The sequence below is a fragment of the Trachemys scripta genome, chromosome 4, assembly GCF_013100865.1.
Source record: "Trachemys scripta elegans isolate TJP31775 chromosome 4, CAS_Tse_1.0, whole genome shotgun sequence".
NCBI lineage: Eukaryota > Metazoa > Chordata > Testudines > Emydidae > Trachemys > Trachemys scripta.
In genome coordinates, this window is record NC_048301.1 from 123603085 (window position 1) to 123620747 (window position 17663).

The 17663-nt window shown below is 39.4% G+C and overlaps 1 protein-coding gene across 1 annotated transcript in view; it reads left to right on the forward strand.

Moving 5' to 3' along the window:
- LEMD1 (LEM domain containing 1) overlaps positions 1-16854 on the forward strand; it is an 18417-nt gene extending 1563 nt beyond the window's left edge. The window contains exons 2-8 of the mRNA XM_034767170.1: positions 6142-6313; positions 6638-6763; positions 9738-9811; positions 10660-10743; positions 11486-11584; positions 13359-13447; positions 15302-16854. Of these exons, the coding sequence (XP_034623061.1) occupies positions 6160-6313; positions 6638-6763; positions 9738-9811; positions 10660-10743; positions 11486-11584; positions 13359-13447; positions 15302-15548 (873 nt within the window). The 5' untranslated portion in view covers positions 6142-6159 and the 3' untranslated portion in view covers positions 15549-16854. The remainder of the gene's footprint in view (positions 1-6141; positions 6314-6637; positions 6764-9737; positions 9812-10659; positions 10744-11485; positions 11585-13358; positions 13448-15301) is intronic.
- Positions 16855-17663: the final 809 nt, after the last annotated feature.

The window sequence follows — 17663 nt, forward strand, 5'->3', positions numbered from 1 at the left end:
AAAAAAAAAGCAAAAAACAAACAAAAAAACCCCCCAAACCTCCATAAATCTAAAATTGGGGCCTGATAACATCAACTACCAATAAATCTAGCCAACTTAAAAAAAACAAAAAACAAATCTGAGGTTGTTTTCAACTATTGCACCTGCCTCTGAGTTCCTCTGCCAATGCGTACAGCTTCACAACCACGCTTTCTGATTTCTAAAATTCTTTTCTCTTTGCTGTATGAAATACCCTCATAAATATAACAGAGGAAACAGACTATAATTGGGGAAACAGAGAAAATCTCTACATAGAGTGCTGCTGTCAGATGCATAAAGCAAACATTCTCAGTGTTGAGAAGGATATTTTGCTCTCATCTTTCAGTTTATAGGATTCTTAGGTGTTTCTCATAAGGACAGTGGGGGGAAAAACACTTTCAGGCAGAGTAGGCTTTTTAAAGTTGATCGTGAGTCTCTAACTGCTTTTGACAATGTTGAAAATGTTATCCATTCTTCTCAATGTATTGAGCATAGTCTCACGTGATCATGAGATGCTGAGCAATTGCAGCTACCATTTGCTTCAGTGGGAGTTGTGAGTACTCAGCATCTCTCCAGAACAGTAACCTTTGAGAAAGGTAAACAAAACACATGCACCAGTAACTACTAGATCATTAGACAGTTCTATGACATGACACAGTTAAGCCGCTTTTTGGAAAGTCATTCAATCAGTAGTTGCCTGGAACAAACAATTGCTAACCCAATTTTTGGAACTAATTTTACCTAATAATGCCCTTTTTTAATTTAGTTATGATGACATTGCAGTGTCATGGTAGCTTGGAAAGTGACATGCTCTTGGTTACTCAAACTATTTTGGATTGGGAAGCAACAGATGGCCTTATAAAAGTGTTGTCTATTTCACAATAGAAAAAGCTTTTGAGTGCTCTTGGATTCTAACCCTTTAAACCTTCATTTCAAGAGGTTTTATTTTGTACACCTGAATTTCCTTTAACCTTGGTCTTTAGTGCTCTACTGTTCAGTTAAATGTTCAGTCTCTTTTCCTTAGATGGCTTTTGCTATGACTAGATTGTTCACCAAATCTCGCTGCAACCAAAAGTTGTTTTGAGCTTATCTGTTTCCTCAATTTCCATTTATTTAGAAAAATAATTTCTGACTAAAAAGTGCTGAAGTTGAATTTCCCGTTTAATCCAGTGTACTGTCCTCCTTGATGGTTTTTAAATTAAGAGAAAGTTGATGGACAAAACCAATAATTCCAAAAGCCTTGATTAAGAGTCCTCTGAATGAAAGATGCTATATTAAAATCATTCATATGACTACAAGATCTAGAACGAAGTCTAAACCTAGCTTTTGTGGGGCTGAATGTCATATATCCCTGCCACATTGACTCTGATAACCAAATATACGGACTTGATTTTGTGTTTTAGTTGCATGTTGGGGGTTGCGGAGGGACACGAAGTGTCACGGGGAAACTTGAGGCAGGTGAATAGCATCTCTTCAAATGGATGAACTAGTAGAGAGTTGTATGTTTATGCATAAAAATGACTGAAAAACAGCACTTTCAGTTTTCTGCTGCTAGTTAACTGTTGAGGTCTTTATGGAAATAGGCTTTGGCAGATAGCCATTTGAAGTGCTGTTCATTCAGTTTGGCTGACTCCTTTGTTAAAATAATGTATTTGTAGATTAAGTGAATGTGTACGCTCACCCTTTTCAGGTTGCACTTGTATTTAAATGGAATGTGGCTTCCATGGAACGGGAACTGAACACAATTAAGATAATTGTTAGTCATGTTTTAATCCTAAGTGCGAGATATGTCACTGAAGGCTCCCAGCTCTTGTTTCCTTGTAACACGTTCTTTCTTTGAAACGTGGCATTCTAAGGGAATCCTATTTTTACTTATGCCTTTAGTGAAAGGTGCATAGTATAATACAAAGCTAGATAAAGGATTTTAAATGTGTACCCCAGTGCTAGCAGAATAATTTTCCTATAACGGGCAGAGGGGGGTGTTTCTTGCTTTAAACTAGCTGAAACATGCCAGGTACTTAGTAAATACTAATTTCTAGCTTTGTTATTCTAGGGGCCAAGGACAGATTATGAGGCCTGTCTGTGGTAGGGAATAAACATCTGAAGAAATATTGTTTAATATTAGCCACCTCCAGTGAGCTTGGTTAATATAAGGGCTGAGCGAATATTGGAACTTTAAAATGGCTTTCTGTCTAACTATTTGCTGCTCTAATGTTTTAAAATGAACTGGAACACAGAACTCTAATAATGTCATTCTTAAAATACCTATCAGTCGGTGACTTCTAGGTGCATCATAGTGTGCAGGCATGTTCCCTACAGTCTGACCAGATTTTTGTCTTGTCCTAAGCCTTTCAAGCGATGGCTTCCCCCCCCCCCCCCCGCAATTCTCTGGGAAGACTTCTTCTACAGTGTAGTTGATCTCTTCTATAGGAAGTTTTCATTAACATTGTCTCATTCAGCTATACATATTTAGTGCTCTTAATCTTGCCTCATAAATAAATCACTCCAGACTCATTATTTTTGTTGCTCTTCTGAATTATCTTTTGTCTTAGTAATTAATATACAGTCTCCTTTAGTCAAGGACTGTAACTAATCCCTTCTACTACTGAGGTGTCCAGAAGTGAATGCAGTATTCTAGTCATGCTCTCAACTGAGTGGGATAGACAGTATCTCTTTCCTTTTCCATAGCGTGATGCCTCTACGACCCCCAAAACACTAGCATTTCTGCTGCTCTGTCCGTGTACTATAGCTCCTAGAACTTTGTAGACATCACAGATGTTCTTTTGAAGTATCACTTCCATAAATATCTATCACGGATTAGCTTTCCCCATATGTATTTACTCGCCTTCTGCCTTAATAGATTGGCTTTTCTTCTTCCCAGCAAAATTCCTCCTTGTAATGAACCTGCAGTGAAGTCACAATCTGGTTTGACACCAGTCTATTACCATGGAAATTAATGATGTCACAGATAAGTCACTAGTCTTTATTCTGGGCACGAAGAGCAGGGGCATTGGGCTTTTAGAAAGAGGAAGTCCTTTTTAACATCTGTAGCTGTTTTAATTACAGAGTCAGAATTTCATAAGATCATGTGAGGGGGTAAGTGAATTTGTTTGGAATATCAGAACAATCTCCAAGACTGTTTCTAACCTGGCATAAGAGGGATCTGTAATTCCCATCAGTAGAGCTGTCCCAGTGGAGAGTGACCGATCGTAATTTTGACCAGGGTAGATTCAGCCTTAGGAAATGAGACACCCTCATTTTAAATTGAAATGGGTCTTTTTGGGGATACCTTCTTTTTTTAACCCTCCTCCCCGCCACCAAAAAAGCTGATGAATTTTGAGGCACAAATACGTCGTGAAACAGTGACATAAAATATCTAGACTTAGTTCTTGTAAAATCATGTACTTTGTAGTAAAAATGTGTAGGTCATTTAGAAAATTTCTTTTTCACTACAGAGAAATTAAGGCTTGAGTTGACTTTGTATCCTGGGCTTCAGCCAAAAAATAAGAGACTTGTTAAACTACGCTTAAATATAGTTGGTTGACTGGCTCCCTGCATGGAAAAAAATGAGTGCAAGGTGTCTGAGATGACCCATTAGGGTCTTTGTTCTAGAATTTTCATTAGACACTTGTAGGTACAATTAATCTAATCTTTAAAACCTCTTCGAGATCAAATGTGTTCTTTAATAAAAAGATCTATGGTGGGGCCAAGTGTTAGGTGTTCAGCTCCCATTGGAAATCAGCAGTTGGATGCCTAACTCCCTTATGCTGCTTTGAAAATCCCAGTCTAAATATAGAATTCTAGAACTAGACAGAAGGTCTGCTCTTAATGTTACTGAGGCCTGATTTAAACACAAAGTTTAATCCATTTAGCTACCAGTGTGATGTTAAACTGGGGTAGTTTTGTGTCAATTTAAACCTAGTTTTATGTCAGTTGAGCTTGGACCTGTACATTTTAACTAAGTGCCCACAGTGGGGTTTGTACTGGTTTAACCAAATCTGTTTTTAAACTGGTGCAACTTGTGTGCAGACAAGCTCTCGGTAAAACTCTGCTACAATCTTTGAGTATGGTTTTTTTAGATGTTTTGTTTACTATTAAAATAAAAATTCTGTTGAGGTGACAGGGTTTTGAATTAGCTAGTGTTACAGGATAAAAGTCTACAAACCTGGCTAGTGAAGGTTTTTTTTGTAACTAGACAGTGACAAATCACTAGCAGAGTGTCAGTTTAAGGTTGGCTTTGATCATATTGTAATATGTAATTATATTGCAGTAATAGTCACTGCAATATTAACCCATCTCTGGTAAATGATGGGTAGAAGTGAGTGATCCTGGACAATGTATCGTTAAGTTCAAGTCTCAAATCATAAATAAGCAGAGTGAGAACTTGAATTGATGTCTAACTATTTTCCCGTGATGCAAAGCATTACGATTTGGTTGAATGTTTTAAGCCATTTGGTAAACAAGTGTAGAATTTATGTATTTGGAATAACCTAATTCGAATGCATTGTCAACTAATCTTGAGATTAAAAACTGGACTGTCTGCTCCAAACTGAAAACTGTTTGAGGACTGTTTTTCTGTCTTGCAGAGCATCTCATATGCTGATGACAGTCAATAAATAATAAAGGCATATGACAGTGCACCACAGATGTCTGTTCTATCAACAATATGTGGACTTGTCTGCCAGTGTTTCCTGTACTGCTTCTAAGACTTCATTCTGACATTTATGGGTAGATTGAAAAAATCAAGTGCTCGGATGAATACAGTGTTCTGCTTATATAAAACATCACCCTTCTATAGCACCTTCCATGTGCGAATCCCCTAGGGCTTTGTAAACATTAATTAATTAAACCTCACAACATCCCTGTGAGGCATTAGACCGATGGAGAGATGGACACAGAAGCCAAGCAAATAGAATGAAACCACTTTAATTAGATCTTCTCCAGTTGTTCTGTCAAGGTAGAGTGGGTCCCAGACACAATCTGAAAAGTTGCATAGACTGGCTGGTTCCTAAGCCTTTTCTTCCCACTAAAGGGAAGGGGAAGCGAGTGAAAGAGGCATGGCTTTAGGCAATGCTTTTGCCCCTTTAAAATAGCTGGATCTCTACAGACTCTCTTCCAATCAGAAAGGCACCTGTTATAATTCAAACCAGGGCACAAGAGACCAAGGCGTGGAAGAGCAGCTGTTGCATGCAGTCATGCACAGTATTTTTGTGCTAGAAATGATTCATTTAGTCTGTGTAATATATATGGAAATGTGCTGTGGGAATGTCAGTCTGGTACTTGAAAATAACCTATTTTATTAATATAACCCAGACAAAGCATAGCTTTGACTTGCAGATCTTATAGGCTTTCCCTTCGGTCATATAGGCATAGGCAATCTGCCTCTTAGCTCTAGAAGCTTTACTGAAGACTATTAAATCTACATACATACATACAACTTGAATAGAGTGGCAGGCCTGAAAGGGACACTTCTCCATCACTACAAACATAAACTGAATAATGATACAATATTTTTAGGCTGCTACAGAGACAGCCAGCAAAAGGAAAGCAAGTTAACAAAACCATATTTCTAGAGCATTCATGACAGACAAAGCAGTGAAGAAGGCAGGATTGGGAGGTTGGGGGACAGGGAAGGAAGAGAAATGGTTCCCAAACTCTTGATACTGCAAACATCTGAACTATAAAGGGATACACAAAGTACTTTTCTAAACATGTTGCATATAGGCCTAGGGATTTAGTAATTATTGGTCTCTCTCTCTATACACGCACGCACAAAAGGTCTCTTTACCTCATTTCCGGAAGCCTCCTCTGAAATTTGAGCATACCATCTCTTGTTCCACTTAGCTGTAATTGTCAATTAAATATAATTTGTTACCTATAATTTGCCACCTAACTTTGTATGAAAGCTCTAAATCTGTAGATACTGAAATCTGTGATGGAATAGTGAGGCACTTGGAAACCATTCCAACAGTGGCAGGAAACCCAAATATAACTATTCCAGTTTATTAATCACTTCTATATATTTAGATAAAACAGGATTTGCAGAGCAACAGGATAAATGCTTAAAGATGCCTTTGTACTGTACTTAGCTTTCATGGTGAATTCTCGTATCTTATTCCAAAGATTCTGCTGTTGGAAAAGATGGCCCAGGTTACTGTTGGTGTGTTGTTAGAAAAGCAAGAACAAGAAAACCGAGATCAAGACACAACAGATGAAATCAGCATTAAACTACTGAGTGACAATGAATTGCAGGAAAAACTTCTCATGTACGGTGCCGAGCCTGGACCAATACTACGTATGCTTCAAATTAATTATGGTTCTGATTGGGAACAGATGGGGAATTAGAATCTAATCTAAAGTGTCTTTAAAGTGAGAAATTGGGTCTCAACCCAACTCAAAAACTTAAGACAAAAAACAAAGGCCTGAGTTTTCAAAAGAGCTCAGCTCCCATTTAAGCACCTAAATGATGTGCTCCGCACTTGTTCTCAACTGGAGTTGCTGGATCCTGAGCTCATTGTAAAATCCCTGAAATTTAGGACCAGATTTTCAAACAATAAAACTGTTTGCACAGCAAACCAATTGTTATTAATCCCCTTGTATTCTGAACTGCTTATTTTAGCTTCTACAAGGACTCTTTATGAGAATAAACTACTGCAGTTGGTGAATCCACGTCCACAAGGATTATGTGGCAAGCCAAAGGAAAGTGGAGGTCTTGATCGGAGCTCAGAGAGTGAGGAAGAAAAAGGTATAATAGTAAACTTTTTGGATGCAGAAATTAAGTGTCAGTTTATCAATCTTAATACTTTGTATGTTTGAGAACATTTAGTATTACCATGTGAGATTTTTCTGTGTTGCCTAGGAACCTATTTTCCATTAATTTCAATGGGAGTTAGGCCTATCTGCATCTTTGAGCGCTTCAAAAATCTGGCCTTAAGTGATTTAGGAGCACAAATCCCATTGAGAGTCAATGGGACTCATGCTCCTAAGGCCTGGTTTACACTAGAAAATTAGGTAATCATAATTACATCACTCTGGGATATGAAAAATCCATACCCTGACCGGTGCAGTAAAGCCGACCTAAATCCCTGGGTAGATAGCTAATCCTCCTGTCTGAAATTATTTTAAATGTTACTGATAAACAAAAGTATCTCAATGGTGACTTTTTAGGAAGGAAAGTAATCTTGCTGCAATAGTTCTGTGAGTCTTTGCAGCTGAACTCCAGAGCAATTTCTTAGGTCAAATCCCTTTTGTCCCTTCCATATTGTGCTCCTCATAGAATCATGGGGTGAAATCTTGGTCCGATTGAAGTCAGTGGGGGATTTGTCACTGACTTTAGTGGGGCCTGGATTTCACCTATTGATCTTACTTTCGTGTGGCTTAATGGGTTTGTGGTCTAAAACTGTTTTATCACCTCTTGCTGTCTTCCACTCCACCAGTCCCCATCTTGCAATTCATTATCAAGTGCGCCCCACCCCATACTGTTTGGTATGATTTTATTTTTTAAATCAAAAGTATAATGGCACATGGTTTATTCAGTGTCAGTGGAGTTGTAGGCTGACTCTGCTCTGAGATGGAAAACTAAAAATGCTATAAAACACAGATTCAGTAGCAAATGTCCCTGGGTGCTGTAAAAAAAAAAAAAAAAATTCAGATCTGGGCCATGTAACCCAAATAAACCACGCACATTGAAGGACTTGCATGTATTACACAAATAGAAAATAAGTTGCCTTGGCTTTTGGATGGCATCTTCAATCTCCTCTCATGCTGAAAACACTGGGACTGGTCAGTTTGAAGAGGAGAGAAATAAGGAGACACAGTCAAGGCATACAGGACAAGAGTTTTGAGAAGGTAAATTAGGGACATAGAATTATTTGTGTTGGAGAGAGGCCTAGGAACCCTAGTCATGGACCGGAACCCCATTGTGCTACGCTCTGGACAAACACAGAACAAATGAATGCAACTGAATGGTTATCAATATTCAGTTCATTAAAGGAAACACTTGTTTACATGATGCACAGCTAACCTTTGTAACTCAGTGTCACAAGATATTGAGTCTGAGGGCAAGTCTGTGCTGCAAAATTAAGTTGACCTAAGTTACATCGACATGCAGCCACTGCAGTAATTGAATCTGTTTTACACGTCCATTCTATGCTCCTTGTGTCAGTGGTGCGCATCCTTACCAGGAGCACTTGCATCGATTTAACTGCCAGTATGGGCATTGTGGGACAGTTGCTGAAAGGCAGCAACTGTCAATGTAAGCAACACAGTGTCTACACTGACACTGCGTCAACCTGACTATTGACCTAAGCACTACATCTCTTGTGGAGGTTTAGTTAAGTAGGTGTAGTGGGTGAGTTAAGTCGGTGGGAACTAAATTTTACTGTTGATGCTTTCAGAGTTAAGGCGACGTAAGCTGCCTTACATTGACCTAACTCTGTAGCATAGACCAGGCCTGAGATCTTAGCTAGATTTTTATAAACAGGGACTATTATTATTACACTAATACCTCTTTACAGTACTCTGAGGGGCAAATCCGCAGTTGGGGTAAACAATCATAATGCTTATTGAGGATTTGCTTCTGACATTGTAAAGGGCCTTAAATTGGCCCCTAACTTGGTATAACTTAGTCAGGTCCTATATGGAAAATGAGAATATCCACTGTTAAATGAGACGTTTAGAAGTCTGAAGAGATGTAAACCGGCATGTTTCAGGGCATAAGCCAATCTGTGTGGGAATTAGGAAGCAATTTATTCTATAGGCAGGTTGTTCTGTGACTGCCTGCCACAGGGTTCCCTGAAACATCTGGCACTGACCGCTGTCTGACATGCTATTGAACCTGATGGCCCTGTGGTCTGATCTGGCATGCTAATTCCTTTGTGAATATCAAGGAAATTGGAAATCTCTTCAGAGGAAAAAACGAATGTAGGGTTTTCTCTCGGCAGAAGTGTAACGTTCAGTAGCTCAATCCTGAAGATCTTTTTGGGGAGCTGCATAGAACTGAAAGCCAAGCTTTGCTTTTTTTTTTAATCGCTCATAAGCCTTCTTTTAAGTTCCCATCAAGGAGATAGCCAAGCCTCTCATTTATTTTACAGGCTGTAAGGAATTGCTAACTTTTTAAAGCAATTAGTTTGGTGGGGCAATTTCTGTTGCTTTTGAAAAAAAGGAGTTCCAAAATCCTGAGCGGATTAGAAGTGTTTTGAAAAATACTAAACCAACAGCTGCACGTCGGACTAATCTGACAGCATAGCAGCTGTCCTAACAAAAACATAGCTAGCTCAAACAAGCCTTCTTTTTCTATTGAGTGAAAATAATTTAAAGGAAAAAACACTTTCCTGGTTCTGTTGCATCATGCTATGGAATGGATAAGGAATTGTTTACTCGTTAGTTTTCCGGACGTGATTGCCAATATATGAATACTGTTCTGACACCTCTCCTACCCCTTTACCCCTGAAGACTTTAATCTAATCCTCTGTTAGGTAGACCGCTGGCATTTGGGCACATTGCCTCTTTGCAACTTCTCATCTATGTATTTGTATGTTGCCCATCACCATTGCATCTAGGTGAAAGCACAGGAGAATAATTAAGCAAAGCAGTTTCTAAAGATGGCCATCCTATAGCTCTTGTTCTGAAGTGTTGACTCAGGCAACAAGGCATAGATACTCCAGCATAATTTACTCTTTTAAGGGCCTCACTTATTAGTTTTTCCGCTCCTTATTCAGAGACCAGTACTGAAGTAGTCCTTGAAACAAAAGACTTCAAAGTGACAGCAGCTTGTGCCACTGGCTACAGTAAAGTAAGTAACCTACTAATGCATGAATATTTTATGTAGCTGCTGCTACATGCAGGAAATTTCAAGTTAATAGAACCTGATGTTCTTTGTATTAAGCTCTTGACAAATGCAGCAATTACCTTCAATCAGTTAATTATAGTATGCTTCTATGGCATAACTTCTACCGTACAGCCCAAGGAAATCTACTGTGAAACAGTCAGCTCGGGTGTTTAAGAATATGCCAAGTTGATTTCCTGATGTACAAAGTGCCCAAGTAATTATAAATGCCGACTTAAAATTAACTATTAAATATTGATTCAATTACCAGTGTTTCAGCATGTTAAATAACATTTAAGCTTAGATTTTAAAGGGATACAAAGTAAGGTGACCATTGTAAGTGGTGTGAAAACCAGTTCCTACAAATCTTAAGACCAGACACATCCCATTTATCTAAAGTTTTTATAGGGAAATGCTATTATCCCCATCTTACATTATAGATGGGGGAAACTGAGGCGCAGAGAGAAACTAAGTGACTTGCCGAAGGCTGCACAGAGAGTTTGTGGCAAGGCATGTAATTTAACTCGAGACTCCGGAGTCCCAGCTACTGCTCTAACCATTGGACAAGCCTTCCTCAAGTTTCTTCATATTTTACAGAAAAAAAATTCCGAATTACAACAGTTGGCTTCAGATGTTGCCCTGCAGCATTTGAGGAAAGCTTAAGTGATAAATACCATACTAAGATGTGGTGGCTCCATCTATGTAAAATAAACAGTTCAATATTGCACCGATTTAACAGTTCAATATTTGAAAAATATGGACCTTTAATTAAGATCACGGTCAGTAAAAGTATTGTGGATTTCTTTTTCTTACAGGCTCCACACACTGAATTTTCAGAGCGCCACAAGAAACTCCTAGCACCTGATGCAGATTACAGTCTTGCCAAGATCGTGGCAGAGGAAAGTACCTACCCTCCCAATATTTTAATTTATGGTTACGTTGGTGCTCCTAACAATTCACAAATTTTATGCATGAACTTGCATGAGAAAAAGCTTCTCATTAGGCATGCTGTAATGCAGCTGAACGTTCCTTCACTGCTTCTTACTTCACCGACCGCTAACTTTTCAGCAATGGTTATTCGTGATCGGGGTTGACCTAGAACATCGGCTTTGGCCTATTTGCATCTTGTTCATATAGAAAAGCCTTATCGTTCAAATTACATACTGGAAATAGTCACGAGAATAATTCCCTTGTGAAATTACTGGCCCATGTCACTGAAGGTGTTCCATTAACTGTCAAATGGGCCATATTATAGACATCTACATTGGGCCTTTAAAAAATAAGTAGCAATCGAATATCAGCTTGCCTTAACAACAGTTTCTGCTCTATCTTGAGGACTACTTTACATGTCTGATGTGTGATGCACAGATGATTCCAGGTTCTTGGTTACATTGTTTTTTGGTTTGTTTGTTTGTTTAAATCAGCGATGCACAATAAATGAAGGTGTAGACTTATTGTCACAGATGGAAAAATCACTAGTAGTCATTTTTTGGATAAGCACAGGTTGTTAACTGCAAGAGAATAGTCTCTTGTGCACAGTATTCTTGACCTTGATACAGCAGCTTTGACCAGGAGAGTATTCAATTATGCATAGATTGTTTACCCTTCCAATTAATGAATGCCTGTCTTGGATATTAACAGCTAGAGCAAATATTGCCAGAGGATAAGTTGCCAGCACGTCGGCCACAAGGACAGAAGAGGTCAGGTGACAGCAGTCCCCAGGCTACTCGTAGGACAAAGGTACTCTGGCATCAATTAACTTATAATAAACTGGCTTTTTTCCAGAAAATCTTCCAAAAGTGCTATCCGCAAAACTGTGTCCCAGAGCAAATAGTAAAGCAAAATGGTGCACATGATGGATCGCTGAATAACATTTAGCTACCTAATGCACTATCCATTCACTTCAAAACTCCTTTCCTTGGTCTTGCATTTGATCCCTAATACAAATCTTCTCTTACCCTAATTTAAGACAAAGTAGCACTACCTCAAAGGTGGACTCTTAAAACAAGCAAAATGCACACCCAATTGCATGCCTCCTTTTAAGGAATAGAAAATAATTGCAGAATGACGCTTCTTTGCATTTATAAATCAGCAAGAGATGATCTTGAAACTGTATGATGTATACTTAACTTTATGCAAGATTTCAGCGCAGGAAAGTTGAATTTGTTTTAGGCCCCGGTCCTGTAAAGTCTTATAACAGAGCACGAAGTTAAGCACACGCCTACATCTTTGCCAGATTGGGGCACTAGATTGTGATGTCTTTAAAGGGAGGATAGCCAGAACCTGGGACTGGACAATCATATGGATTACTTGATAATTGTTCTGTTCTCTTCATTGTGTCTGAAGCATCTGCACTGGCCACTGTCAAAGACAAGATACTGGGCTAGATGGACCCTTGTTCTGCTCCAGTGTGGCTGTCCTTATGTTTGTACAGCAACCAGCACAGTGGGTCTCAGCTCCCGATGAAGGCCTTTGGATGCTATGATAACATAAATGTTGATATATCACTGTTTATCTTTTTCATTCTGAGGGCTTTAGACCAGACCTATTGTGTGCTTCAGCCCATAAACCTAGCTTATCCATAAAAATAATTGTTGACTCACAGCTGAACACTTTTTGTTGGTATCCGTGAATAATAGTCAGCCTTCCAACAACCTAAACAGGGTCCATTTGGAGTAGTGCCATTGCAATCTTTTGAACAGATTCAGTCTTGAATTTCATATTTGCCCTAAATGCCCTAAGTGTTACAGCTCAAAAAAGCTTAAAATCCATCATTTCCCCCTCCCCCATTATTCCATTTCTTTCTTACCTGAACCACTTTTTTTTTTTTAATTGCAGTGGGTGGTTTTTGTTGAACTTGTTTATATGGGCCATTGAATTCGTGGATTTAGATCATATGTCCAGATACAAAGTACTTCTTATTGTGGAATGTTGATTTATTTACTTAAAGTAAGCTGTAATCACTTGCTTCTTTGGCAGGGTAAGATCATGCTGGACAAGAGCACAATGACTTATCGAACACCAGCTAATACTCCACAGGCCTCAATATTTGTTAAACAGAGTAGACTGCAGGCAACTAATCTATTTTTTTTTTTAAACTTAATTTCCTGGGTGGCTGTAAATCCTTCACAAGGTGTCTTTTCTGGTCACAATAGAGGAAATATCCACTTTAAAAAAAGTTATTTGAAGGCTGCTTCCACTCACTGAATTGCTTCTTATTAGAAAACAAAGAATTTGGTTATTACGTTTCTGACACAACTCTCCTTCCGGCTTTTGTGATCACAGCTAATGTTCCAGACTAGCACTGGGCACATAATTGCCCTTTCCCATTCATCTTGTTTTTGGTCATTGTAAATCCACCAAGATGAATCCTCACTCCAAAAAAGTTAACTATGATTTTCTTACTCTCTTAATTATCCACAACTTGTTCAGGGGCTTCAGCAGTTGGGAGTAAAGGATCCTGCATACAGTCTATTTACTAAATCTCCCACTATAAACTTTCTTCTCTTGTCAGGCAGCTGACACAACGGGTTGCTCAGTTGGCAAAGATGATGGTCAAGGTGAAACATGGTTTCCTGATCCCCGGTCTCCCATAGGAATAAGGTAATGCTCTTCAGCCATTCACATTTGATACAACCGCACTACTTATCAATAGCCTCTCTTCCTTCCTATTCCCTTGGCAGTTGAAAAGCTGAGACTCCACCAGGGTCTTCCATGGATGGTAAGGTCTCTGGTCAAAAATGTTGGTAGGCAGCACTGAGGTGAGGTAGGAAAGAACTACAGAAAGCGCATGACATACACAGCCGCTTCTTAGAATGTATATTCTCTTCAGCTGTCAAGTCTTTCCATAATGTGTTGGGGAGGAGAGGGGGGCATTAGCCAGGGGAATGCAGAAGTTGCAAGTTACTATATTTAAGTTCTTGGGTGACCCAGCCAATGGGCCTTGAATTGGGGAGACCTCTTTTACCTGAGAAGAGTCTAATCTCCATGGCGCAATGGATCTTTTTCTCTGAGTGCCATTGAGTACCATTTATCGGCCCTTGTGATATGGCCGCTCTTCACCTAGGAATTAGACACAGACTTGCTAACGCATTTCACATAACCTACCAAGCAGCTTAAAGATGGTGATGATGTTTAGTCCCCTGGGGCTGACTTGAGCCATTGATGTAGAGGTGAGAGAGGAAGGATTACTGGTTAAATCACTGGACTTGGGACTTGGGAGATCTGGGTTCAGTTCTGAGCTCTGCCACAGACCTTGAACAAGTCAGTTAATCTCTGTGCCTTATCCATAAAACAGGGAGGAGGATAACCCTTGTCTGTTTAGACTGTAAGCTCTTCAGGGACAGAGTTTCTCTCATGTGTATGTACAGTGCCTAGTACAATGGGGTTCCAATCTTGCTTGGGAATACTAGGTGCTACATAAAATACAATAATTAGTAGTACAGAGACTCCATATTGAACCACTGAATCCACTGGGCCATTCACTAGCGTCCACTCTTCCCTGTTCTGAGTTTCATAGGAGAGAAAACACTGACCCCAAATGGACTAGAACAAGAGATGTGCACTGTTCTAATGCACAAAAAAAGCTGGTGTCTCTTGTCCTTTTTGCAGCAGCCAATATCTGCTTGAAGAGACATGAGCTTTGATAAAAGGCTGTGTTCCTGGAGTGCTTTGAAGTGGCAACTAGAGGTACTGCCAATCAGTGTCACAATAAAAATGAACAGTTTAATTTTTTTAATCTGGGGGGCGGCATACAGATTCTAAACACCAGTCGTCTTTGTTTCAAAAATTCACTACTCCGTCACTGAAACTAGTGTAGCGGCTTTTAGCTGTTTCTCTCTTAGGTATGAGCTTCCTTTGCAGCTCTGCAAAAAAGCTACTTTCTAATTCTTTAGAGCTTCTCCTAGACAAGAACTCGTTTCCTCCTGCTGCCTTAGAAGGCCTTGCGGAGGAGCGCTTATCTTGCAGTGCAGCTCATTAAACAAAAGGAGTCCTGACCTGTGAATTTTGTTTCTGTTGGCTACCAACCAGAATGCAGTGTTTCCCAATACCACTTTACCATCACTGTTAACACAACAAATAGTGACCATATGGCAAAAGCCCATCTGGGAATGTATTCCTTCCAGTTTTATATTAAGGAAGGGCATGCTGGTCCATGCTGTGTTAAAATGAACTTCCTGGCTGCAATGGGTGCCCAGCCTGAGTTTAAAGCAATCCTTGGCTGTCCCCATATACGCAGTTCATAAAAACTACCTATTGTTATGTTTAATCTCAAAGTATCTTATTTGATCATATGGAGGTTTGCTTCAGCTTTGGCTATATTTTAGTTTGTCTTGATCACAAGAAGCCTGATCCCTGGTGCTATATTTCTCTGAGCCTGTGTGCTTAAGTTTGAAAGGTAACGGTGGATGTCTTAAACTTTAAAAGTTGTCTTAAACTTTACCATCCTTTTCACAGTCCTGCTAGGAGAAGATCAGTGAGAGAGAGTGACCCATCAACACAGAATATTGTGGAGAAATCCAAGGTGGAAAAGGAGAATCTTGAGGCAGCAGCATTAGAGCGGGAGGAGGCCCGTCGAGGAATCATACCGATGCCCATAAGGATTGCTATACTCGCTATCTTTGTTTTCATACTCTTTGTGTATGTAACTATGGAGACCAACCCAGACAATCCATTCACAAACTTCATCACAGGAAGAGGATAGTAGTGGTGTCCTGACACCCAGCTAGGGAGCATTTAGGAGTGACTACAAAACAAAGCAAACACCTTTTTTGCTCCCTACTTTCATGTGAACAAGCTCTTGAAATCATGAATTAAAAGACCAACAGAGGAAAAATATTAGTCACTGAGTTTTCTTTTGTCAAATATTCATTATATAGAGAGGCTCATAAGTCTTGGAGACCCAACTTGCTTCACAATTTATCACCTCACCTTGAGCTGGGGAGAAACAGACATGTATCTCATGATCAGATTCATCAGTTCATCCACTCGGAAGGGGTTTGCATTTTTCTAAACTACCAGTGGCTGACCATTGTCTTTCCACAAAATGAATGCTCTTTTATTGAACTGTTGCTCCCTTGTATTGGAGAAGCACTAGCTCAAGACCTAGAAAACAAATTGCACACCTCTGACAAGCCATGTAACAGCCAGCATGGTACCACACACAATGAGGAGCAAGTCTCAGGGTCCCTCTGGAGTGCCTTCTTGTTTCTTAACTATGACAGGAAATTTGCTTTCTTCTGCACTCCTCCGATTCTGGATGGTATCAAAAGTGAATACTGTGGTTGTCAGCACATTTCTGAGGCAATGTGTTTCCTCCTGTTTTAAAGTTGAACTGTCTTTTGTTTTTTGAAATACGGATAAGATCCTAAATCACTCAAGTTACGATGCTGTAAAAATTAAGATGCTTTAAAACAGTAAAGGAAAATAATTTCTTTTTACCTGCCAGGACCAAATTGAGAGCATTTAATGTCTGCATCTCTTATAGGAAAAACACAGAACTCTGAACTTAGGGCTTGACCCTAACGCATCACCAAAGCCTTATGAAATGTGTTTAATTTTAAGTCTACTCATGTAGTCAATTAACGGCATAAGATATTGAATGGTCTCTTCTAATTCTTAAAGGCATTTCATTTAGCCTAAGATATCAGCAAATCACTTTACGACTGTGTCTGATACCCTCACCTAAAATCTTGGATAAAGTTTCAATGTGAGGTAATGGATTATCTCTTTCCTAAACTGATAACTAGTAACAAGGAGAAAGGGCTTGACTCCTACAATTGTTGTGTATAATTCCACTGCCTCAGAAAATTCTCCCACTGTATTCTGAGTTGCATGTTCTAAAATGCTAGCTGCTTTGAAAAAAGCCATCTTTCAATATAGTAAATGCAAGGAAAGCTGGAAGATGCTATTTTTGCATGGCTTTGTATTTACATGGAAACACTTAACTGTTTCAGATTGTTGTGTAAGTACCAAGTTATTTTAAGTGCAATTGCTACAATGTTAAATAAAGAGCCTTGTGATATGAAGTCAGTTTCCCTCCTCAAATCCACACCTTGTGATTTCAGCCTTTGACAGCAGGGGCACGTAAGCAGCGATCTAGCTGTCACTCAGTTCCCGTCTCTAAATCTTGTGTTGTATTTTCCAGCTGAAATTGGTTGCTTAGGTCTGGTTATTTAGGATGGAGAATGGGAGATGTAGTTTGTACACCCTGTTCTAGAAGGGTTTTAAATCTTCCTCTGAAGCAGCTAGTATTCTGCTTTTTGGCATATCCGCCTCAATGGACCACTGTTCTGAGCTAGTATGGCAACTTTTGTGTTCCCAAAATCTGTCTTAGTTGTAAAATATATTGCCTCTGATAGAACTGGTTTGGCCTAAGCAACTAGCTTTAAATTTTGTCCTCTTACATTCAGAAAGTTTGGTGCTTTTTATGTGATGAAAAGAGCTAGGTATTATTGTCTCCCTTTTCCCTGCAGATTCTGAGAAACTTTCTCTTGCCTCTACAGATACTTTCAAAACTTACCTTAGTTTTGAGATAAGTTCTGAATACGGGGTAATGCAGTACAGGGCTTGTCTACATGAACACTGAGTTTGTGGCAAACTGGGGTGTGAATCTAGCTCGCACTAGGCTGCTGTGCACTGACTGTCCATGTGCACTTTTCTGAAGCACACAAACAGTTCAATGCGCTTTAATCTACTCCTGTTTCAATCTGCACTCTAACTTACCGTGAACTCTGGTGTAGACAAGCCCACAAGTGCTTTGAAGAGAACCTGTCATTTTCCCAGCATCTAGATGTGATCTGAGACCACACCAACCTAT